The sequence below is a fragment of the Mytilus galloprovincialis genome, chromosome 3 (genome assembly GCF_965363235.1).
Source record: "Mytilus galloprovincialis chromosome 3, xbMytGall1.hap1.1, whole genome shotgun sequence".
Taxonomy (NCBI): domain Eukaryota; kingdom Metazoa; phylum Mollusca; class Bivalvia; order Mytilida; family Mytilidae; genus Mytilus; species Mytilus galloprovincialis.
Window position 1 is genome coordinate 86,115,063 of NC_134840.1, and position 27,888 is coordinate 86,142,950.

A 27,888-nucleotide genomic window follows, 5' to 3' on the forward strand; every position below is an offset into this window, starting at 1 on the left:
ATCAGGGAGTTTGAAAGTAAGACAGGATGGATCAACAATTTTTAATATGGGACCTAACTGTCATATTGACAACAGGGATAACCTTATTACTGTTCCAGAGGAAACACTCGCAGACAAACTTAAGGCACATACGATCCCTCTAAATAGAAAGTCAGGGAAAAGACAGTTAGATGACACACCACAGAAAGGCAAAAACAGCAAGAGACCACCAAAGATGTCTACACCAAGGTAAGTGTATATAATATACTTTATGATATTGTTTTTCTTTACGTGGAAAAATAGTTTTTTTTTTATTAACAGTTTTACACCTGAAAATACTTTTCACTTTCTCTTTATAAAATGAAATGAATTTATAAAAGTCATGGTTTCTAATTTTCACTTTATATCTAAACAGAGACAAGCAAAAAAATCCTTCAAAAGAATTTTATTTGTTAAATATTGACTTTGAAACCTGACTGTTAACGTTCAATGGAGTCAAAATATGGTAATGGCAAGCAACAAAAGATGTTATTGCTTCCCCCTGTTATGACATAAGGGAACAGACCAACACATCAATCACAAATTTTATTGACCACTTAATAAAATGCATATAATTCTATATATATCACCAAAATACAATGTTTTCCCATTTTACCAATGTGACGACCAATTCACCGAAGAAATGAGGATTAATAAAGAAAATATGTTTATACAAAAGTACAAACCAAACTAAACAGATAAGACGTTACTATTGTAAGGGTTACGTCCCTTTAATGCATTGTTACAGACTTATTATCGTGACGTTACGTTACCGTTAGTTACATTCATCCATGATTATCACAAAGATGTGAAACCGGTTGGAGAAAAATGTAGAGAATAAAAGGACTTTAAGAGCATTTTGAAATTTAATTTTATTTATATATATATACAGATTGTAACAATTAGTTATTCTTATCATATCACTAACTCTCCTTAAAATGATAATGATGACCTTAACACCTGTTAGACAAATTCCAGTGTCAGTTGCTGAGGATTATATTACATGATACGAACTTTGACTGAGAAATTTGAATGTCAATCAAATTAATGGTTTGGTTTGCTTAAATTGAGTAATACAGATTTAGTTTGTCGCTGGAATTGTGTTTTATTTGTGAATTAGATATGGAATATTTATCAGCAAGGTCTTAGTACCTTCCGATGAACTTTTTTTTTTAGAAAAGGACAAAACGTTCTTTGAGATACCCCTGGTTCATCAACTTTCTCATCAGACACTGGTGAAGTTTTACAAAATCTGATTAGGAGCTGCAAGCTCTTGAATACCGAATAATCTGGGAAATAGTAATAGATCGATTTATATACCTGAAACTGATTTAGGGTGAAAACGTAATACGAAGCCGAAGAAAAATATGTGAAATGAAAAAAAAATATTTTACAAACAGGGCAGGAGTCAGAACCAAATTGGGCGAATAAAATATATCAAATTATCTACTTCCTTTACATTTCTAGGAACATGATGGGTTAAAGTAACCGCTTTGAGACCTTGTAGATTTCGTAGATTTCGTATTAGGTTAGTATGCAGGGTTTATTTTAATTCATGGTTAGAAGTGATGTTACGTCTTTTTTTAAATACAAGGCATTGAGGAAAAATTTGAAAGGTTTCAACAGACGCAGAAATTGATGGTGGACTAATGAAATAAATCCATAAAACACATTTAAAGCTAACACGTTGTTATTGTTGGCATTTGTTTTATATACACAAATGGAAGTAGCTTCTTGATACTAAGTATGTATTGAAGACTTAATCATTTTGATAGGCCACTAGTATATATACCACAAGTTGAGTTAGTCGGTAATACAAATTAGTTACAATTTGATAATGACCTAATACGATATATATGGGGTCAGTAAATTCCATATGGGGATTGGAGCTTTGCTCTCACCTTTATGGAATTTACAGACACCATATATATCATATTGGTCACTAGAACACTGTGTAACTAATATCAGTAATATGCTTTGTTATGCATTAGAATATTGACAGTTGAAAAATATTAACAATAAAATCGAAATTGGTATCCATAAAGATAATATTTATAGATCTTTTAATAAATCTTAAATTGCTATCCTTTATTAAATTTATCTAAAGTGCTTAAATATTAATATGAATCGTTTTCCAATATGAAAGCTAAATAAACAATATTACCACAACCATTGCCTCCAAGGAGCCTCGGGTTCATAGCTAAATGAATATCTTAAGCACAATTTAAAGTGTTTCATACAGACATGCTTTACTTTTACAAATTGTTCTTTAATGACAAATAATGCAGAAATGGCTAATAACTGGGGGAAACTGGGATAATATATAGTTTCAACTTTCCAATTGTGAAATTTCAAGTTCTATGTAGCAAAATTCCATCAGCGCCTGCATATAGAGTAAATATCTCCAAGTTCATACAAAATTACAGAGCTTGTATTTCCTATTAGGATTTCATTGATAGAGGGTGAAAAGGGAGCTATTACGCCAATAGTTTCAAGTGATGAAGATGGAACGTACTCTTCGGAAATTTTACAGACGTTATCACGAGTTGGTTGTCCTTTACAAAACATATGTTTCGTAGTAACGACGGGTACGCTTAAATCTTTGTAAAAGTAAAATAACAAAAAAACAGACCTGCAAGCAAAATTCAAAATGGAACAGTCCCTAATCAAATGGCATAATCAAAAGCTCAAACACATCAAACGAATCGATAAAAACTGTCATATTCCTGTCTTAGTACAGACATTTTCTTATGCAGAAAATGATGGATTAAACCTGGTTTTATAGCTAGTGGATCAGAATTTGTTTAGCCTTTCAGAGTATCTGAGATCACCACGGATTCTGGTGAATTAAGTTCATGTTATTCAGTGTTTGGTTTTCTAAGTTTTGTTTTGTATGCTGTTGTTTGTCATTGCTTTATCAGATCGCTTTTAAATGATGAGTTTTATATCCCTTTGATATCACTTTACAAGAACGAATATATAAATAAAGGTTTGTCTTAGATATTATATGAATACTCTAATCATGCCAATTAATTTTATTGTTGAATCGTACCTTTATATTGACATGGAGAAATTAAATACACCTTTTTCCAATTTTTGAGACATTTAGAGGTATAATTATTTTATTATCTGCACTCGCTGAAGAGGTGTAGTTCATAGTGTATCATAGTTGTTCAACATTTTGAATCAAGATTAATATATAAGGGACACTATTGTTCGATGAGCTTCCGTTTTCTGCATTCCTTCTTTTTTTTTGGGGGGGGGGGGGAGGGGGGCTTGCTTAGAATAAATGACTGTAAACAATACTATTTTTTCTTTAGTCGAATACTAGTATTTGGAAACTATAATCAAAATATTAATCAAAATATTCATATATTTGTCAAATTAGATTTTCTTGTTTGAAATATTCAAGACATGCTTTTGTTCACTTACAATTTAATATCTGAAACTTGTATGAAAAATTTGTTTATGGATTTACAAGATAAGTAAAAGAGGTTCTTTGATCTTTTATAAATTTGTAAATGTTAAAATTTTTATTGCATAAAATGTTTATGGAAAAATGGAATTCGTTTTAACGGATACCAATTTTTAATAGATAATCTGACAATAAAACCAATAAACTGGTTTAAAATGAAATTTATCATATTTGATATCTTCGTATTTATTGTGAACAGACCGTTAAGCTAATTTAGTTTTTTGAGTAGCCATGCGTAATTTGAGAAGAAAAATGAAACAGAAAGAGGCGTGAATGAGGTTTCTACTTTCTACTTATAAATTCTATTTCCAATTTAAACAATTATTTACCTTTCATTGAAATGGATTTGTAATATGACATGTGTTCTCATTTAAAGGTATTGATATTTTGGAAGTTGACATTCCCGTATTAAAGTTTTTCTATAATTACATGCTATATCAATGTAAGACCTTCGATTTCATTGTATATTCGATGACTCCCTGTTGGTAAATTTGTTAATGTGATTGAAATATAATTCATACTTTTGTTGCATTTAAATGTCAAAACGTGTATCCCTTTTCTCACCGTTTAGATGCAGGTTTCGATTGTTACGCACCACTATCAATCCTGCGCGCGGTTGTGGTATATATTTTTTTCTTTCCATGGTAAAAGCACACCCCAATCTGAAGAGCAAACACAATACTATATTTGTTTTAAAACTTCCGTACCTGATCTCATAGTATGAAAAGTTAACAGATCTTTAAAGGGTAGAAAATTTCACTTCACGAATAGACTGTGAAGTGCTTTGTTTATAGATATTAGAAAAGGTATCCGGTGATTAGATATTTATTTTCAAAATAAACTTTAGAGAAAATGCTATTTTACTTTTATTTAATGGATATTTAATGGATTAGTTTTACTTATAAGTATATACATTCAATAATCAGACTTATCTAGTATATTGACTGGATTATACTGCTGTGATGGCGCAGCTTCAGCATCGAGTTGTGGAATTGATCTCAAAGAAACCTTCTTTAAGAAGAGACAGCGATATACAAGTTGTGTTACCATGGCTTAGGCGGAAAAGTGATTTACTGAAGGATCTGGATAATAGTAAGTGTTTATAAAATATTGAAGTAAATTTTGAATTATCCTTATATACAATTTCATTTTATATTTTATTAACATATATTCTAGTCTTGGTATCTGACCGCTTTTTGGTCATCTCATTTTTTTTTTTTAATTTTTTTTTTTTTTTAATTTTGTAAACACTGATTCTAATTAAGCAGTTGATCGTTCGATATGTTTGTTAAATATTTTAACCTTTCATGGATTATTTTTGCTTATACAATGTTTAGATAAAAATAAATGTGCATGAGATATGTTACATTAATGCCACATACCTTTACCTAAAATAATCAAAATTAGGGTTTCTAAATGAACAACTTTTTTTGTATATTTTTTTTAAATTATAGGCTCTGTACTGATAAGCAACCTAAAATATTGAGAAGAATTGTACAAATTGTAATTTGTATTTTGACTTTGTACAACATTCACTTATATCTTATACGATATTCTATAGTATGGATTTCGTTTTAAAAAAGCATTACACATGTATAGAATTTTTATTCAATGACCACATCATAAACCTAATTTTTAAAATACAAAAAAATATCCAGATGGAGACAGGAAATGTAATTGATACATGGATGCCAATTAATGCTGATAGCATAATAGAACTTTGCCCCAGTAACAGTTCTGATAAAATGAAAATTACACCCAGTGACAATTCTGATAGTATTATAGGAATTGGCTCAAGTGAAAATTCTGATATTATAATAGAAATCGGCCCAAGTGAACATTCTAATGGTATAATAGAAGTTAGCCCAAATGACAGTCAGATTGGATGACACTGACTTTGAAACACCAATGATACATGATAGGAAGCATGCACTATATGGCCAACAGTTCCAAATAAACTCATCATAAATACCAGGACTAAATTTTATATATACGCCAGACACGCATTTCGTCTACAAAGACTCATCAATGACGCTCGAATCCAAAAAAGTTATAAAAAGCCAAATAAAGTATGAAGTTGAAGAGCATTGAGATCCAAAATTCCCAAAAGTGTTGCCAAATACAGCTAAGGTAATCTATACCTGATGTAGAAAAGCCTTAGTATTTAAAAAAATTCAAAATTTTGTATACAGTTGATTTATAAATATAACAAAATCAATGATAATTCATGTCAGCACAAAGAATGCTGACTACTGGGTAGGTGATACCCTCGGGGAAATAAATCTCCACCAGCAGTGGCATCGTCCCAGTGGTTTTTAATAAACTCATCAGCCCAACATCTAACCAATAAATCAAAACGGAAATTATTAGAACTTGCTGTGTCACTATATCTATTCCTCGGTATGATTATTGAATCTGATGTAGTTTGATACCGCATTGAGACAGCTGTAGGAACTTTAATAAGATATTTGACGAGAAATCAAATTGAAGCTGTAAAAGACACATCTTTATTCGCAGTAACGATTCCTGATCTGCAACATTAGCGATATGAAGCAGTTAAAACCTTTTGAAAACTTGTTGTTTGAGGGTTCTTTCATGTAAATGAAAAGAGGGTGCAGCATTTCAAAGAGTAAATGATGTTGTGCAATTTCACTAGCCATAGTTCGCTCACATGCTCAAACAAATGAAACAGAACTATTTTTGTATTTTGTAAATAAGGTTTATTGTGTGGTCATTGAATACAATTTCTATAGTTAAATTGAATGTTTATTTATAAAAAAAATCCATACTATTAATTGTGTACAAGTTATAAGTGAATTTTAGTCCAATGCAGTACAAAATGTAATTTCTACCAGCACTTTTTGTACAAAGTCAAAATGCAAATTATAAAGTGTACAAAATGATAACTTGTACACAACATATATAAAATACGTTTTAATCACTACGTTTTAATCACAATGATTGTGCCAAGCCTTATTTATTCTGTTCTCAGATCTCTCCCGAACAAAAGAAAGAAAACATAAGGATAAATACACAAACTTTACAAATATAAATTAAACGAAAACTACAGTTCCTTGAAATATTTTTTATTATTAAGAACATTTCTAAAAAGAGAGACGTTTCCTCAAAACACCACCTTCAAGACGATTCCTTATTTTTTTCTGGTAATTTGTGAATAAACTCATCAAAGATACCAGGATTAAGTTTTGTATTTAGCCAGACGCGCGTTTCGTCTGCAAAAGACTCATCAGTGACGCTGGAATCCAAGAAAGTTAATAAGGCGAAATAAAGTACAAAGTTGAAGAGCATTGAGTACCAAAATTCCTAAAAGTTTTGCCAAATACAGCTAAAGTACTCTATTCCTGAGGTAGAAAAGCCTTAGTATTTCAAAAATTCAAAAGTTTTGTAAACAGTTAATTCATAAATATCACCATATCAATAGTAATTTATGTCAGCACAGAAGTGATGACTACTGGGCTGGTGATACCCTAGGTCTGCAAAAGACTCTTTAGTGAATGGAGTTCTTGATGTCCCAAATATGCAGAATTGTATTCCACTTTATTGAAAATAGATCAAGCTCTAAACACTTAAGGACGTGATCTCATGTGTTCCAGAAGGGTAAGCAGATCATACTCTAAAAACGGCACTAGTCGACGAATTCCCAGTATAGGAAATGAGGATGGGATTATGAAAATAGTATTTTATTCATATTAAATTCGAATTAAATTAACCAGAGTGACTGTAGCTTCAAACGATCAAAATACCGGAAATACTTTATGCTAAACTAGAGGAACTTAATGTTAAATATTGACTGGAAATACAAAGGATATCGGAATGGCTATTGGATACACAACTTAAAAATAAAAAAAATAATAAACCAAAGTCACATAGCACTGGTCATAGCGCCCCAAGTGTAGGACATTTGTATTTAAGTATACATAAAGATCATAAAAGACTAAATTAATGTGCGAGAGATGAACCAAAAAGTTTATTTAACTTAATAAAGGGAGACGTACAGACAACAAGGGTTATAACACTGAAAGAAAGAAATATAACATATGCATAATAGGCCTTACGCTGACCTATAGTTGCTAACGATTACGTTAGTAGGTTTCTGGTGGAGAGTGGTCTCATTGGCAATCATCCCACATCTTCTCATTTTTAAAATATATTCTCATAGGTACAATGATTGATATAAAGAATTATCTTGGACAACCAAAATTATAATTGCCATTTATTTTAACTTTACAATTATATCTAGCAAATTATAGAAACGGAGTAACTGTAAGGAATTTAAACAGAGAAAAATATTTTTCATTTCGTCGTTTGTAAATAGATACTTGTATTGTTCATGTGAATTTTTGAGGTATTACAAGTACACATTCTTTTGTGCACACACACGTTTCTATCTTGGCGGACATAAAAGAGGGACGAAAGATACCAAAGGGACAGTCAAACTCATAAATCTAAAACAAACTGACAACGCCATGGCTAAAAATGAAAAAGACAAACAGAAAAACAATAGTACACATGACACAACATAGAAAACTAAAGAATAAACAACACGAACCCCACCAAAAACATAACAGACGTCTTCTTTGTGCCTAATGAAGTAAAAGTACAAAAATACTGAACTCAGAGGAAAATTCAAAACAGAAATTCTATAACCAAATGGCAAAATCAAACGAATGGACAACAACTGTCATATACCCGACTTGGTATAAATAGATAATGCTCAAATATTTTTTTTTTAATATAAATGTAACTGAAAAACTCATAAACTGATTAAAACATATTAAGGTCCATGCCAAATTATTTACTTCGTTTCTGGAAAGTTGATTACTTAAGTTAAAAGTAAACAATATGTGAACAACTATCAAATAATAATTACTATGCACCAAAACAGTATTTGATATTCGTTGAAAAAATATTTCGAAAACATGTTCATTTGTTCCAATCTGATGAGTCATATCATTTCTCACTTCTATAATTTTTGCGATTTGGTATAATGTTCTACTGTAACTCCGCTCCCCCGGGTTGCGATTTGTTTTAAAAGGTATACTTTTTAAAATACAGAAATACATTTTAAGCTGTCTTTTTTAACGTTGAATTTTGTTAGAATGTAGATTCAGGTGATTTCTACAGATGGGTCAAATAATGTATTTTGATTATGATCGATAAAAACAATTTGTTTGCTACAATTTAAAAAAAGAAGATATTGTATGATTGCCAATTAGAAAACTCTCCATTAGGAAACTTAATGCCGCAGAAATTAACAACTACAGGTCGCCGTTTGCTACTAGTGTTTCATATTACACATTTCGTTTCTATTTTGAAGGCAAACACAACGTTGTGTTTAAAGACGAATTGTGTATATTTGTGTATTTGCTTATAATTTTGTCTTAGATTGTTTTTTGTTTTCATCTGATGTAAACATGTAAAAATGTTCTCTTCAAATGAAATTAGTTGCAATATATAGTAAATTTTTGTACCAAAAATTAAACTTCACATCATTTGAACGCTTCATTAACATTAATTTAATAGACTTATAAACCTGTAATAATTATGCGTTTATGGGTACCAAGGTGTCGAAATCCTACAAGAAATAATCCCACATTAATTTATTTCAACTAGTTTTATAGATATACATATAAATAGTAGATAAAACAAGAATGTGTCCATAGTACACGGATGCACCACTCGCACTATCATTTTCTTTGATCAGTGGACCGTGAAATTGGGGTAAAACCCCTATCTCGACATTAAAATTAGAAAGATCGTATCATAGGGAACATGGGTACTAAGTTTCAAGTTGATTGGACTTCAACTATATCAAAAACTACCTTGACTTAAAACTTTAACCTGAAGCGGAACAGACGAACGAACGAACGGCCGAACGGACGGACGAACGGACCCACAGACCAGAAAACATAATACCCCTCTGCTATCGTAGGTGGGACAAAATGAAAATAGTTAACATGTTTTAAATCGTTTCCCTATCTTCGAAGAGTAAGAGTAGTAGTGCTGCTTGTCATCTTTCTTCAAATTTTCTGTAACTTATAAATCTGTAGTTACATGAAGAGGATAAAATAACAGTTGACAAAGTATTAAGTAATACATATTTAGGGGAAGAGGGGTAATAAAAAATAGGTAGTTGAAGAAAAACAAAGACGAACAAGAATGTGTCGGATGCCCCACTCGCACTATCATTTTCTGTGTTTAGTTGACCGTGAAACTGGGGTAAAAACTCTAATGTGGCATTTAGATTAGAAAGATCATATCACAGGGAACATGTATACTAAGTTTCAAGTTGATTGGACTTCAACTTCATCAAAAACTACCTTGACCAAAAACTTTAACCTGAAATTTGCACTATCATTTTCTATAATCAGTGAACCGTGAAATTGGGGTCAAAACACTAATTTGGCATTAAAATTAGAAAGATCATATGATAGGGCACATGTGTACTGAGTTTCAAGTTGATTGGACTTCAACTTCATCAAAAACTACCATGACCAAAAACTTTCACCTGAAGCGGGACGAACGGACAGACGGACGGAAGGACGAACGAACGGACGCACAGACAAGAAAACATAATGCCCCTTTACTATCGTAGGTGGGGCATAAAAAAGTAAAAGAAAAATCGGGTGATAAAAAATCATGCTGAAAATTTATGATTACGATATCTTAAATCAGGTTATGTTAATATGTTATAAACAAGACAAAAAAATAAAAATAAAAATCGGGTGAATTAAAAAACACCATTCTGAAAATTAAGATATCTTAAATCAGGCTATAATATGTTATAATGAAAACTTTAGCTTAAAACAATGTTTATGTTAGTCATAGCGAACGAAGTAAAGGGACCCACATACATAAACAATGGTCAAAGAGTTGCATTAATAGAATAATTTCCACCTATAAGTAGGTATATGTGTTAAATATTTGCTTAAATTATAAAATGGGTCGATTCTACCTAGTCAACGCTTTTCAATTCGATTATATAGCAAATATTTATGCAAGAAACCGTTCACAACAAGTTTAAAGGGCACCCAACCAGAAGATGTTAAACATTGATCTTACCACTATCTTAAGTATTTTAGAGATTTATTTATTCATAATTAGCCTTGATATTTCCTTTCAGGACAATTTTTTTTAAGTGTTGACATGAAATTTCGTAGATGCTTAAGTGCCAATTAATTCGAATCAACTCCTGTATCGATGCACGTTTACGAAATATTAAAACGCAATAAAGTTACTTTGACCTATAATGGTAAATACTTTTATAAATTGTGACTTGGATGGATACTTGTATCATTGGTACTTATACCACATCTTCTTATATCTATAAAATAGATGTTCTGACTGTGGTAATTTTCTTCCTAAGATAAACGACCATATACTGCTTTCGAAAAGTTTCATAACATATATTTTGAAAGTTAAACTTTAAATATTTTTTATGGTTTTTAGTTTTTTGGCCAAACAAAAATTGGTGCACTATTTGGTTGAATATTTGTTAACAATAATCTGTTTATGTCTGTTTGGGTTTCTCACAAAAAAAGTATGACAGTGTTTTCCGTTTCTTGTTTTGTCAAGTTTTATTAACACCTTTTTTTATATGTAGCTTGGAGTTCGGTATTTTTCAGTTAATAAATTATTTAGTCTATTTTTTTTTTTTAAATATTTTGGTTGTTTATTTTTGAATTTATATTTATTTTAAGATTCTATAAATCCATATTCATGTACTATTTTCGATTAATATATTTACTTAAGCACACTATATTTATAAAGTCCTATAGTAGAAAATAAAAGAAAACCGATATAATTCCATACGGATATATTTTATTTCACTTTTGCACGGCCGTTAGTCCAGTTTAAAAATGAATAGAAGGAAATGTAGGAGCAGTGAAACTTTTTAGACAGTAACTTACTGCCATAACTTACAAAAAGATCCGTATAGAAGTTAATAATAAGATATCTTAAGACTGAATATAATATTCAGTCTTAAGATATCTTATACAACATGTAGACTAAAGCTCTAAATAGTCCTAAGTTTGAAAATTTGCAAATAATTCAAAAAGAGACTTTAAAAAACTACTTCTTACAATCTTTCATTACGTTGCACATTGTTGCAATCATTTCTTGTTTGAAAAGTCAGTCTTTTAACTGCTATTGATTAATATTGTGATACCTAAACAAAAATCTTTAATATCAGTTGAATAAAGATAAAGTGTTAATTTCATAGGTATCGTTATCTAGTCGACCGATCAGATAAATTTAATGCAAACAAAACATTTAGAAAACAATAAAACCATTATTTCACAGTTATTTAAAACAAATTATCCCGTAAAAGCTCAAACTTCCATTAAATATCTTCAAATCGTGACATTTATTAGTTTAAATGGATTGTTTCTACTGTTATAACATTTTAAAATAAATTTCAAGTGTACTTAACAAATATTTTAAAAACCTCGAGAGAGCAGAAAATGATAGTGAAATGATCGATGCCACATACACTGCCATGTCTTTGACTTTTAGAATTACTTAGTCAGAACCGCGTTTGATTTTTTACTCTCACTGATTCATATACATGTTAGTATAACTATATCAATTACCAGAAGTCCATTAGTAGGGACCCTAATAAGGGACTTTTGTGGGAATTTCTGATAGGCAACCTACAATGACAAGTTAAAATAAAGTGTTTTGTCATGTTGTAATTATTTTATGGTTTTTGACTTGAAGAGAGAGCAATAATTTTAATTTAAATTCAAAATTCTATTGTTATATAAATCAACTTCTATGATTTATACAAAAAATCCACAAAGCAAAATAGTAAGTACTACAAACATGTATATTATAAATAACAAGAAGAATAAGTATGATTAAACAAACTTTATTAGAGTTTACAATTCAATTACGAGTCCTGTTTTTATGTACAAACGACTGATTCATTTATAACGTTACGTATATAATATATATAATCTTTATTCGCAGAACCATTTGATATCATTCGGTTTTTGTGTTCATGAACAGAAAATATTTTTATTTTTTTTTAAACTATATTAAAACGCGCAAAAAATAAGAAAAAAGGGGTGTTCATTCCCCAAGCGCCTGTGTAATTTTAATGCTTATTTTATATGAAGTTAGAACAATTGTTATTAAAAATATCACAAGCTCGGATCAAAATAATTATATATGAACCAGTCACTACTACGGGGGTTGAGGGAGAGAAACGAAATTGACTATCAATACCGGACATGAGGGTCTCGCACGGTAGAATAGGATACGGAAAATTTAAATACGATACAAAGTAATACGTAGTAGCACTTTACATTTATATGCACAAAACACAAACAGGTTTGTTAGTCTTGTATGATTTTTAATTTTAGTTACTTGTGTATAATTCGGAGTTTAGTATGACGTCCATTAGCACTAGTACATATTTTTTAAGGGGCCAGCTGAAGGACGCCTACGGGTGTGGGAGTTTCTCGCTACATTGAAGACCTATTGGTGGCCTTCGGTTGTTGTCTGCTCTATGGTCGGCTTGTTGTCGCTTTGACACATCCCCCATTTCCTTTCTCAATTTTATATATAATGTTAAAAGGCAGATAATTCAAGTAAGAAAGTGCACACAAATAAACGGATCAACTTCATATTTCCCAAAAGTAACAAGTTGTTATATAGATATATAACATATAATAAATTCCTGGTCTATAAATGCCAAAGATTTTTTTCCAATGCATGTGTTACGAAAAAAAAAAAGTAGAAATGGATACATTTTTTAAATACTTAAAAAAAAAATCATAGACGATTAGGACGTCGCAACAGAAAATATTGTATCTTAATTAGGAGATATCATACTATGTTGAAGTTATATAAACACAAAAGGTGTATTTTATTTTTGGACTAAACGATTATTTAAACCAATACTCCTTTGAGGTCAATATGACGTGTGTTCTTTCCCTTTCAATCAGCTATTTCTGCTACGAAAACGATAACATATATCACAAATATCAACGATTGATTAATTGTTTATTGGCTGCTTAACGTCCAGTGGCATATATTTCATGCATGTTCAGGACGAAAAAAAAAAGATTAATTGACAGAACTGAAAAGCACTGGCCTTACTGCATTATAAAACATAAACAGGAGAAATGATTTAAATAAGAAAACCTTTTAAATTATGAAGCATTTGATGTGTTTTGTTTAAGCAAGCTTTCAAACTTTGTTTCAGCTGTCCTGACGGATGTGATTAGGAACTGTGATTACACAAAAGCTTGTCGAGATGATGTTGTTATTAAGCAAGGCGACACGGGTGACAGGTATGTCATATGTTCCCTAAATGTTTAAGTATGACTCTTTAAAAAAAAAATTAACATACTTTGAGCAATATTATATTTATAGTGATTTCGATATGATTTACTGGGACAAATCCTTTTGGCCGAATCTTTGACTGAAAAACAAGTGATAATCCACAAAAGCAACAGAATCATTTATAATTTTGTATCCATGGATATGACTGGGAGTCATGGAATCATCAAACAAAAACTCATATTTTACCATTGCTTTGTATAAATTAACTAGCAACATCTTCCCTTTCATGAATGTGACTTACCGAATTAGACTATTTACCGGATTTGTTATAACATAAGCAACGCGACGGGTGCCACATGTGGAGCAGGATCTGCTTACCCTTCCGGAGCACTTGAGATCACCTCTAGTTTTTGGCGGGGTTCGTGTTGCTTATTCTTTAGTTTTCTATGTTGTGTCATGTGTTCTATTATTGTTTGTCTGTTTGTCTTCTTTCATTTTTAGCCAGGCGTTGTCAGTTTATTTTTGATTTATGAGTTTGACTGTCCCTCTGGTATCTTTCGTCCCTATTCTAAGTTTATGCCATCCTGAAAACTATAATAAATAGCAGGGGCGGACCCATATTTTGTTTAGGGGTCACCAAAAGAAAGTGACAAAACAAATGATAACACATAGTTTTCAAAATTTATTCCAATTACCAATCGGTGATTAAGTGAAAGTGTACTCAGCTCAAGTGCACGTTTAACAGTCATCATCATTGTTATGCAAGCAAAAGTAACCGATCATATTAAAGTCTAAGTGGGAGTCATAGTGCACGTGCATCAGTGTTAGTTCTTTTAGTAATTTCTCTATTATTGTTGAAACATTATCAGGATTATAAGGTCACTATTAGAATGCTTACTTTCATAACTAGTTATTATCATGTAGGCAATTTTACGAAGAAATTCAGATTGTCAAACGTAACATGTCGCAGTTCTTAATGCTTTCAGTTGCTTACTATTTCACTGTTTCTTTGTACTTTGCAAAAAATTTAAAACAAAATACACACATTTTTTCATATCGGAAGACAGACCACAAAGTTGTAAAAATCAAGACAGTTTTAGATTATCGCGCCATGACATGCTATATGAAAATTAGGAAATGTGGTATGATTGTCAATAAAACAGCTATCCACCAAAGTTCAAATGAAACGTTTAAAATTGAAAATGACTCATCTTTTTCATACCTCCACATGAAAGGCATCGAATTAGCAGTTAACGATCGGTAAAACACATTTATTGTATAAAACTACATGTCAAGGTACATGCTTTGCCTTAAAATCAATTATATTGGAAATAACGACTAGCATATTATCAGTGTTTGGATTATAATTGGAAAAATAATCAAAAAAAAAGGCATATCTTTCGGGATTATGTCCTTAAATTTCTTTAACGTTTTTTTTTTTTTTTATCTTTCCTGCTGGAACTGGACGAAATTCTGAATCTAGAGTTGTCCCTGAAAGATGGCTCCCTCTAATTGTTTAAATATTGCATTCTTTTGATAGATGTGCATTTTAGTGTTAAGAAGTTTCGGTCGTAAGGATATGATCGTTAAATAATCGTATTTTAACAAATTAATGTTAAAATGAATTGTTTTAAAAAAAATGTTTTTAATTTGGAATAATCAAACAATCATATAATGTTTTATTCGTGTGCTTAATCATAATTTAAATTTTGAATTTAAACCAAATATTGATTTCCGACGCATAATAGAACGTTTTAAACTTAAGGTGAAAGGAAAACTGATGATAGGAACTAATAAAATGATAATGTATCCTTTTGCAATTCACTCTATTTACAGGACTAATTTAGCAAGCGTCATATGTCTCAGCAGTTTACTTGACGTAATAATACCTTTACGAAAAAAATTATATGCTTCTTAGTATTTTTAAAGCACGAGCAATTTAAAATAAAGAAAACAAAATATATTTTGATCGTGTTTGTACTGGTACTTTGTCATTTAATTATAAGGTACCCAGGTTAAACATTTTATTCTCACCTAAAACCAATCATGTTTTCCAAAAAGCCATTAATTTGTATCAACAAATTCCTATTTCTGACACCAAACAAACAAAGAAAAATATAAACGCTTTCAATATATTAAATTATCAAAATATAAAAACACATTTAGAGACCTTTGTGAAAGTCATTACTTTTTAAATTAATGACAAGAACATGTTGAAATTCTCAGGTTTTTCATTATGCTTACTGGGACGACATCCGTGTACATCGATACGGTGAAATCGGACGAGGAAAATGCTGTGGTGGCGGAGGAGATGTCAGAGAAAGATATCATCGAAAAGATGTTAGAAGAAGAGACTGGGAAGAAGAAAAAATTGGATAGGAAAAAATACGGAAAATTTATTCTCCACTACGGTAAGAGAAGATGTTTCTGTCTGTTAGAACTAGAGATTCGTGGAATTCAAAAGCTCATTTTGAAGAATTCGCTAACATTTATTTACAAAACAAAGTTTCTCCGGTAAGGGACAGTTTTTGTTTTGTCTTTTAGACTTTAGCATCGTGTTGACAGATCATAGATGCTTTCTGAATTCCCCTGAATTGGTATTTAAAAAAAAACCAGTCTTCACTAAAATTTTCAATATGGAAGCTTAATTGGTGCATTTTCAGTTTATGACAACATATTGGAGCATTTCTGAATAAAATACCAATTGATAAAATTAGAATGCATGAAGAGGAGTTCAAACTTGCTAAACCGGATTTTAGAACATTTTACTACCTATCATAATTATGCTAGATTTGGTAATGTCTCGAACGATGAATGTAATTTCGTTCCAGAAGATATTTTCAATTAAACACTAAGAAAGGACAATTTTTAATAATAAAAAAAGTACCATTGTGAATGGATCACTTATTTTTAAAAATCCAAATCCTGAAACAATTCGAATAATAAAGTACTTACATGTTATACTCATTTTTAAATATAACCTGCACGGCATAGCGTATTTTTAACAAAGATTTGTATTATATGATACTAATACTAAAGTAAAAACACACAAAGAAAACAGACACACAAATAACAAAAAAAGGGAAAAGAAAAACAAACAAACAAACAAAGCCCTGTGTTGAAGGCCGTACATCTATATATATAATTGTTTACTTTTAACACATTGTGACTTGGATGGAGAGTTGTCTCAATGGTTTACATTGTCATATAAGCTAGATGTTTGGTTAGTCATAAAACCAGGCTCAACCCACCATTATTCTTAAAATGCCCTGTATCAAGTCAGGAATATGGCAGTTGTTATCAAGTAGTCCGTTTCTCTGTAAAATTTGTTGGCGTTCTTTTTGTAGCAGTTCAGTGTTTCTGTAGTTTCGGGGTTTATTTTTCTTATAGTCGATGTGTTCCCTCAGTTTAGTTCTGTAAACCGGATTTATTTCAGTTGTTCGATTTATGACTATTGAACAGCTGGTATACTACTATTGCTTTTATTCACCACATTTTCTTATTTCTTTAAAAAATGGAATGTCCTCCTTTTATTTTAGTAAATTGATTTAATGTTCAATAATCATGACTGCCTTTAATGACCAACAATCTATTTCTTGAAAACCGTAATAAATTCACCATTAAATAAAGCAATAAAGTTAATATTTCATTGTTAGATATCGTAATACACTTGAAATGATCAGTGTACAATAAAATGTTGTTCCATTGTTTTGAGTTCTGTCAAGTGCGTGTACGGAATTTATGTCACGAATTTATATACAACATCCCTATTTTATTATTATAAAACTCTTGTGAAATGGAAAATTATAACTTGAGCCATTTTCATTGAAAATATAGTTTGTGATTAATAAGAATGCTGAGCATAACAAGTGGTAAGTAGACTAGACTATACACTTGAAGTATTCAGCTGCTGCCTAGATGGGTTTTTTGTTATTTAAATGCGTGCATGGATTTTTGTCATATACAATACCCCCTTTTCCAATTTTAAACCACTTCTGTTAAGGATAATTATTAAGGCATTTTCTAAATATGCTTTTTGATTAATAAGAATACCGATCATGACATTTGGTAATATATGTAGACTAAACATTGATGCCATCGTTACGTGCACGTAAATGGCCATTATTTCAACTACAATAACACGTAAAGGGTCATTATTTCAACTACATAAACCCATGTTAAATTTATTTTACATGTGTTTCCAAATGTATCCTTACGTAGCCGTTTCATATCGTTTTTTAATTACACAATGTATTGAATTATAATTCTATTAAATCTTTTTTAAATTCCATAAGGTATTTTTAGTTCAGAAAAAAATGAAATTACATCTTTTATTAGGAGAAATAAAGTTAACATTTTTATGTAATTTCTTTTTATACTGTGATTATTTATGTCCCATTCCGATCCAATTACAAAACTTTTCGGATTTATGAACAAGTTAACCGTCTGTATAAAAATTCAATACACTTGATAACATACTGGTAATAATAAAATTACTCATTCTATTGATGATATAGCAAGAGATAATATATATAGAAATTTCAATCAACATATTAAATTTATCTACCCAGTAAGACGTTCAAGTTATTAAATGATACAATACGATTTTGTGTGGATGTTTACGTCTGTTCGTTGGTATGGATCCCTGAGCAGAATATAAATTATTTTTGGTTTTATTTATAGAGGCAGGAAAGAGTTTTGGTGAAGTTGCCCTGATGAGTGAGGATGCTGTAAGGAATGCGACGGTCATTGCCGATGAGGAAACTGACCTCTTGGTTGTTAGCAGGGAGTTGTTTAATAGATCTATGAAGGTAATGATTTTTTTAAATAAAACCTTACAACTGTATCAATTTGTATGATATAACTCTGCTTTAAGATTATATATAAATAATTATTTTGACATTTAAAATGAAATTTGATTAAAGCAATAAACGGGTAATAAATAGTTTAAATAAATAGTACTCAAGTTGAGGATATTTACACATGGAAATTGAAAAGTACATACTAGTATACTATATTCAGTGTCATGTCCCTAGTTTCAAGTGGCAATTTTAGTTGCACATTACATAATTTTAAAATGTTTAACAAAAGGAAAAGCAAGTTATGGAAAAGCAGCTAAGATATGCTACTGTTTGATTACGTTTTAAAACATATAAAAGAGGAACTGAAAGGGGGTTACAGACTATAGAGGAAAATGATAAAATTGAGGTGCAGAATACAGAACAAACAAAATCCAGACCACAAAAATTGTTAAGAAAAGGCAAAGAAAGGATAATTATGGGTGCTGAAATATGAAGAATAGGGAATATCTTGGCAAAACTGGACAAAGAATAGAAAACAAGGGAACATGCTCTCGTCCAATATTAGAAATCAAATCGGGAAAATTATATGTTTCCTCAAAATAGTCTATATAGTCAAATAATGTTACTTTTGAGGTCATGAATGCATCACGGATTCTGATTATTCAAATATGACGTTAAAACATTTTCTTGGTAGCCATACTAAAATATAATTTACATTTTAGGCAAAGCAAGAAGAAGAGTATAAAGAAAGAGAAGACTTTATACAAAAATGTCCTCTCTTCAGATCTTGGACCTCTAGATTTAAAAGGTTATTGGAATTAAGTATAAGAAAAGAGACGTTCCCGTTTGGTACCGTTATTGCTCGTCAAGGAGAACCGGTTTCTGGTCTTTTCTTTATTCTAAGGTAAATAAATGTTCAAGTATTACTGCAAACATGTCATCTTGAAATGAATCTTATTCAAGAAGAAAATAAATACGAATGTCAAGGTGTGAAACGCAACATGTCTAACGTGTACAGATAATTGCATGTTATTCAACTTATTATTTACTTTATATTTAAGACGAACGTGGTTAAGGTGCATTTGCATTTATATATGTTATACTAATTATATTCGGAGCATGCATGCTGTGAATCTGTTGACGCCTTTTGAAATTTTCATTCTTTTGTATAATAATTTTACAGGTAACATTTACAATATAAGGCCTCTCCCTTTTCATGTTCACATTCAAATTTGTCTGCATGTGTATTGTTTATATTTATCGTTCTGACTTGCTCTGAATATAATTGTAACACCTATTCATATGATTGTAGACATGTATTTGTATTTCCTAGTTACGAAACCAAATCACGTTACTTGAATACCCTAATCAGACATGATAGTTCCTTTTCAATTTACATAGTATGAGATTTAACTGAAACCCCCATATGAATTAATTTATCATTTCATCTTACAAGTTTTACAATTAAAATTCTAGACAGTGACTTTATATGATGATTAAAAAGCATATGCATTTGTAAATGCACGTTTTAACTTAATTTTAAACACCATATCCTAAGGGCTATGGTGTTAGTACTTTTTTTTTTAACTGTATCGGTTTATTGATATGCGGAGCCTTTTTGGCAAATAAAAACGTATTTATATATATAAAAAAGGAGATGTGGAATGATTGCAAACATAGCAACATTTAAATTCCCAACTTCCATTGAAGCTGTTACCAAACATTTCTATGGGTAAAAAGTAAAAACCACAAAAATACTGAACTCAGAGGAAAATCAATTCGGAAAGTCCATAATCACATGGCAAAATCAAATAACAAAACGCATCAAAAACGAATGTACAAAAACTTTTTTACTCCTGACTTGGTACAGGCATTTTCAAATGTAGAAAATGGTGGATTGAACCTGGTTTTATAGCTAGCTAAACCTCTCACTTGTATGACAGTCGCATCAAATTCCATTATATTGTCACCGATGCGTGAACAAAACAAACAGACATAATGGGTAAAAATGTCAAAAATAGGGGCACAGCAGTCAACATTGTGTTATCATCTTAATCACTATAAAACACCAAATGTAACGAAGAAGCACAAAAAGGCATACATCAAATTAACATCCTCATTTTGATTATATTATACGATTTTATTTGTCTATGTAAAATGCACCCATCAAGGAAGGAGGGTTTTGAGTACTGGTGTAAAATTGCGCGTTTAAAATTCGCACAGGTAGACATGAAATAATTTTGTCGTTCAAAGTATGACGGGATGCATAAATACAGTCACGCAGAAAAGATATAACAAAAACTGACTTAACAGTTAAAGTAATAATAATAAATAAAATAATAGTGTGGTTCAAAGTATGACGGGATACATAAGTACAGAGTCACGTCAAATGTATATCACAAAAAAGTTGGTTAACAGTAAAAGTAATATTAATAAATAAAATAATTTTGTCATTCAAAGTATGACAAGATACATAGGTACAGAGTCACATCATAAAATAATTTTGTCATTCAAAGTATGACCAGATACATAGGTACAGAGTCACATCATAAAAAAACACTTACAAAAAATGTCCCAAACTATTTACAATGTACTTGTGTTCGCAGTTTAAGCATTGTTTACAATATTCTCAATACATGCAAACCGTTCACTTTGGTTTAATTTTTTTGAGTGGGAAGAAAATTAAAATCGTCTTATAATTCAGTACTCATGGTTAATGTTTCAAAAAAGCGACAGTGATCGAGTGGTTTCAACTTTGAAAAGCCTAAATTCACCTTTTTTTACTTTTGACTTGTCATTTAAACAACTACATGCCATTCCTTTTTTGAAAGTTATAAAATTCGGTTAACTGCATGAAACATCTTTACAAACCAAATTATTGGCGTCGGAGTACTTGAAATGCCAAACGCAGATTTTGATGGTTTTATGTTATGATCTGTTAACTATTGTTAAAGAAAACTTTCATCTTATTTGTTATTGTTTTGTTCTATGATTTTTTAACGCTGATTCTTATGCTGATTGAAGAAAATATGTGTTGCTATGCATGTTAGCTGGTTTTCTTTTGTTCACTTCAGTGTTCCTGTTGTTTGTTTGTTTTCCTCTTTTCCTAATGTGGTTGATGTGTTTCCCTCGATTTTAGTTTGTAACCCGGATATTTTTTTCTCTCAATCGATGTATGACCTTTAAATACCGGTATACTACTGTCGGCTTTATTTAGAGACTTTAATTCGTGTTAAAGAATACAGCCAGTTTAATGGAGAGGAATTTTGAATGATCTGTGATTATACATTACTATTTGTTTTTAGTGGTCAAGCCAAATCAACTGTCCAGCCTGCACTACATCACCAACAGTACCCACAGTTAATGAAACTCGATGTAAACGAGGTTGCTGCTGAACTTGGGAGGTAGGTTCTGATTGATGGATCATGTCTATATTTATATAATCCGCTGACATGAAACTGCATCGATAACATTTATAAAATATTGAAATTAATGGAATCACTAGGATTTTTTTACCCTCAGAAATAAGCCATTTCGGTCATAACAAGTTGGGCTTTTAATGCACTTCCTAAGATGAAACGCGCGTCAATTAAATTGTAATACAACAATTTGGTCAATTGGAATGTTGGTGGACGCTTCATACCAAAGGGTGTATCTAGCCTAGAATTCAGCATTTCTGTGCTAACATAGAATATCTCTGAAGCTATATATATATATATATATATCATTTTTTAAATATATATTTGATGTTGAATCAAATGTTTTAATAATTCTAAACATAAAGACTTTCGTACTTTAAAGACATGGTTTTTCTTAGCCATATTAGGCATACTAGTAATATTTTAGAATTTGTGGTTTTAATGCCCTTCAAATTAGTAATTGATTTTGCATTATAACTACATTGATTCGAAATCCCCTTTGTTTATTCTTTGTATACGTGTTATATATGTGTCATTGCTTTTAAACATATTGCAGAGAAAATTACAATAAACTGGTACAAAAGAAAGAAAAAGATCTGACACAGGAACAGATCAAAATTCGACGGAAAGAAGGCTATGCTGCAGCAGAGAGACATAGAAACCAAAGTAGGATTGAACTTTGTTCTATAGAAGAAAATGATCTCATAGGTAGGCTTTATCATAATACAGTATAAAATGTTTTCTCAACCAATAAAAAATGGCCACCATGATAAAGCCAATAGTACTGAAAGTTTCGTTATAAAACAATCAATGCAAAGTTCTTTTACTTGGCTTGCCTACCAAACTTACATTGACCGTACTTATCCAGCAGCTTTTATAAAACAATACAGAATTTCAGCTTCTTCTTTTTTTTTAGATATCTACAGCATTATTTTTTCCTGATTTAATTAACAATATCCTTATATTTATTTTCATACTGACATATTTTATTATCTGTGTCTTTCAATTGACATTTTATACGCGGGAGTTGTATTTGTTTCGTTAAATATCAAATGTATTAGACCATTTGCTAATTTCAAATTAAACATAAAAAAGAGAATTAACATATTGTTATCACAAAATAACTAAGATGTTGTAGATGATAACAAGTAGTGCAAGTTTACATATAAAGTTGGTTAAAGCAAAATTCTTGATAAAATATTAACTGGATTTATTTATTTTCTATCATCATGTTATCACTTTCCAAACTCAAGTTCGTTCCTTGGTATAAAAAGTGTAGGGGAATTTGAAACTACATATTTTATGCATGCCACTAATAAATTTAATTTCTTATTCAGGGGACTTAGAAATGGTGCTTGATTTAGAAACAAATTATAGTACCATAACATGTACTGCAAACACTGTTGCCATGGTACTGGATGCCAAAAATTACGATCGTCTGGTTGCTAAGAAAAACCAACAAACAGTCATTAAAATGTGCCAAACTGCAGCCCAGAAAATGTATTATAGACTTTATGCTTACAAAGGAGACCAAATTCCTTTTCTTAAATGTGCCTTAAAGAAGTTGAACGAAAAACTTCCAAGAAGACCCGAGTCAAAATACCAACGAAAACCAGTAGCTACAGATAAATCAAAGATCATGGAAACTTTAATAGAATTATTTCTTCAAGGAAAAGGACCTTTGATAGAACCGTATGTCCCAGATTCTTTGTACTATCGGAAAATGTCAGCACGAAAAGCTAAACACATGGAACAAAGTAAGAAACTAACTGAACGCTTGCATCCTGTAAGAAAACGTAGAACCATACCAAGGAGTCTCAAACAGCTAAAACGAATGGACGCAGAAAATGAACTTTTACACGTACCTGTCAGTCATGAAACAACGATAGTAAGATCTTTCGTTCGACCTGGAACGGCTTTAGGCATTAAAGGTACAGAAAGGCCGAAGGAACATACCAAACTAAGACCAAAAACAGCTACTGAAAGGAGTACTGGCTTCTTTATCACAGAAGTAGATGGCGAATATACAACTAATGTCGCCAAACCTTTTGACTCGCCACAAATATTTGAACAAATGGACCAAATACAACATGAAAAGTCTGAAGCACGTTCTAATGTTATATGCACACTATCAGCTAAAGAGGAACTTAGAAATTATATGAAACAAACTGACCATGGAACAGAATCAACGGTAGATGGTTTATCTAATGACGATTTTTTCGATTGGGAAACGAGTGATAGTAATCTACGAACACTAGAAGATAGATTGAAAGATTTCTGCTCACAGTACACAAGTACTACAAGAGGTCCTCCTTTGTTAGCAGAACTCAAACGCTTTTATATCAAAGATGAGAGAGAGGTAATTCTTATATTTAATCATGATAGCTAGCATTTGCCTAATCCCGATTTACAGTTGCTTACTGAAATCTGTATCATGTGGACCTTGGATGTGTTCTGCTTCTTCATCAGGTTGTTGTCTCTTTGAAACATCCACCGTTTCCATTCTCTATTTTATCATACACGTAAAAAGTAGTAATTTGACGAGGGACTCGTTGATTTGAATTTTCCTTGGAGTTCGGTATTTTTATTATTTTTCTTTTTTTCCCACTAAACACAAGTATTATCATTGGCAAACATAACACATCTCATTATTTTTATAGTCATTAAATTTAAACACCATTAAAAAGTAATAAGCACTGCCCTCAAATCATGGTACTAGTATTATAAATTGGGAGTAAGTATTAAAAAGTCTTTTTTTCCAATAATTTCGTTATCGAAATTACTTTTCTATCAAAAAAATATCAAGGTGTTATATTAAATTAAACGTATACCATACATTGTGTCATCAACCTCTGAGAGTGCAAATCAGATATAAACTTAATGCATTTGGTTGTTGGAAGTTGACGTTAACATTTCAATTTCATAATTCACCTGGGTGTGATTAGAACCTAATATGTCACTTTGAAGTGGATGTTTACATCAACACTTTTAGCTTATATATTATTGATTACATGCTTATTCAAATTTAATGCATTTATAAAAACAGTCTAATCATAGGTGATTAGATATAAATAATAATCATCAGTTTGAAAAGGTATTTTAGGTATAAGATCACAGGTGCATAGGCTCTATGAGTAAGATTTGAGTAGGGGCTAGAATTGCGGGATTGTACAATCATAGCCCAATGTCTCACCTGGTCTGTCGTTTTTGTTGTGCATTAGATTCCGATTGTTTCTACTATGTATAGGAGGAGAGTCTCAGATTTATAGTTGATTCGTGTCGTTAAGGCTTGTAAAACGTTGGAAGTCGTATTTTTTCAACAAAGAAACGGCACTGTGGGGACCAAATGTACTCTCCTTGAATGTTTTTTTTTTATTAATGTGAGGAGCTACTTACAGGAGCTTTTTAGAAAGAAAGAAACAAAGCTTTCATTGTCCTTTAAATTCACTTATAGTACAGAAATGACATTTAGGGGTAAAATAAAACCCATAATCGCACCTTAACTATGTGAAATTAGGGTAAATGTTTTCGTTTGTTAATGAATAATCTGGCTACTCCAAAGTTGTGTTAAGAAGGAAACAAACAAAATCAAGGCGACAGTAGTTTACCGATGTTAAATCCCGAAAATCGATTAGAGGAAACAAAACAATACTTGCGGTTATCTCATAAACTTGAAAAGAAGCGAGATCGGGTGCGTTTCCTGCAATGTAATAACAAACAAAAACAACGAAAAACTAGAGAAAACAAAGGTTCGATATAACAATTCAAATATAAGAAAGCAATGAATGAGGTTGTTAAATTTGTAATATGCCTTTTTGTGCTTCTTTGTTAAATATTTGTTTGTTTATATTGTGATTAATATACTTGTGCTACTTGTACATCCTGTCATTATTGTTTATGATATTCTCGTATTCTTGTCTTTCATTTTTGCTGATGTGCTTTGTCTATATGCCTTTTGGTGTTACTTCGATGCAAATGGCGTGGCTCTTTACTTATACATCCCGTTATTGTGCTATTGTAAAACTTGTTTGTTGCTTGTCGTCCATTTTTGCTATGTGCTTTGTCTATATGCCTTTTTATGTTTCTTTGTTACATATACGACGTGGGTTTGTACTTATACATCCCGTCGTCATTGTGTTATTTTACTATTGTTAATTTGTGTATTATTGTCTTTATATTTTGCTAATATGCTTGGTCTATATGCCATTTTGTCCTTCTTTGTTGCATTTTTTTAGTGATTAAGATTATAACACAATTTTGACTGCTGTATTTTTGACATTTTACCTATTATGTCTGTTTGTTTTGTTCACGCATCGTTGTCAATATAATGGCATTTGATGTGACTGCCATACACAAGTGAGAGATTTAGCTAGCTATAAAACTAGGTTCAATCCACCATTTTCTACATAAGAAAAAAATTCCTGTACCAAGTCAGGAATATGACAGTTGTTATCCATTCTTTTGGTGTGTTTGAGCTTTTGATTTTTCCATTTGGTAAGGGACTTTCCGTCTTGAATTTTCCTCGGAGTTTCAGTATTTTTGTTAGTTTACTTTTTACAAAACACTACATAAAAAAGAGAAACAAACACCATATTAAAACAACATAACATAGAAAAAGCGAGAGCCAAACAACAGTTCAAACCAAATACCGTTGTTACAAACCACTCTATGGAAGACTATATACCGAGAGTAATCTCGTGTGGTCCTGAAGGGTAATCGTATTTTTCATAATAAATTCTCAGAAATATCATGCCATTATCTTAGTCTTTCCTACCTTCTTGTTGAAAAGCCCAACTTATAAGGGTGATCCTCTGTGAGTCTTAAATTTTTTTCGATAGATGCGCGTTTTTCATACGAGTTGTAAGATGCGCTTGAGGATAAAAAAAAAGTTGGTAGGGTAGGTCATAGCATTTATTTCGTTGAAGAGCCCTGTCCAACAAACACTCTAAATATTTTTGAAATGATTTGATCAATTATTACGTATTGATTTTTTTTATCCACATTTGCATTAATTTGATTGTTTTTTAGGAGGAAAATGCATTTGAGTTGAAAGTACCACGACCTGGCGGGACTGTCTATGTACGGACAAAACAGTGTGATGGTAAAACCGATTCCCATAGTGGCGAGCATCACCATGTCAGACATTACGTAATCTCGCGTGACGATAAACTGGACACGTCTGCCATGCTTCCTCCACGCCCAATACGTATGGCGAGGAGTAGCGAATCTGGCAGTAGGGCATCGTCTAGACGATTGCCGCGAGCAACTAGCATTACACATTAATTGATTATATAAAAAATATGGCTTCATCATAGACAGAAAATTAAATAGATTTAAAACATATTTGCTCTTATGGGTACAAGCTAGTGTCTCGGTGGCAGTGTAGTACTTAAGTCAGCACTGACATTGTGAATTCGAATGATGACCACATAAAAAGTCCTGATACGTATTAATAACGTTTTTTGCATAGCTTACAGTCGAAACAATAAGTATAATTATCACCAGGGTGACCATGCATAGATGGCATTAACCAGTGTTGGTGCATGTTCATAGAGCATACGGCACAGCTTTCATTCCATTGTGATTTGTTTAACAAAAAAAAGTTACACACTTGCAGTTTTATACCTTATTAATTTAATATGTAATAAGAAATATACCAGATGAATTGGTTCGAAATTTGTGATTTTACTCTTAAACGAATTTCGGTTTTGTTTTACATTTCATTTATTTGGGTTTTTGTTCTGTTTCAAAAGATGAACATAATATAAAAAAAGAAAATGTGGTATGATTGCCAAAGAGACAACTTCCCACAAGAGACCAAATAACACAGAAATTAACAACTTTTGTAAAAACTTTTTGT

General features: G+C 31.2%; 1 protein-coding gene across 2 annotated transcripts; it reads left to right on the forward strand.

Moving 5' to 3' along the window:
- Positions 1-4,018: 4,018 nt before the first annotated feature.
- Positions 4,019-27,371, forward strand: LOC143069235 (uncharacterized). Of its 2 annotated transcripts, XM_076243768.1 has the most exons (9): positions 4,019-4,585; positions 13,728-13,815; positions 16,034-16,218; positions 18,491-18,618; positions 19,332-19,513; positions 21,915-22,013; positions 22,585-22,736; positions 23,366-24,387; positions 27,057-27,371. In XM_076243768.1, exons 1-9 carry the CDS (start codon positions 4,456-4,458, stop codon positions 27,309-27,311), a joined length of 2,241 nt encoding a protein of 746 aa, XP_076099883.1. In that variant the 5' UTR covers positions 4,019-4,455; the 3' UTR covers positions 27,312-27,371. The 2 variants fall into 2 exon arrangements, with proteins under 2 accessions (XP_076099883.1, XP_076099884.1); XM_076243769.1 differs by lacking the exons at positions 4,019-4,585; positions 13,728-13,815; positions 16,034-16,218 and adding an exon at positions 17,522-17,679.
- The last annotated feature ends 517 nt before the right edge of the window (positions 27,372-27,888 follow it).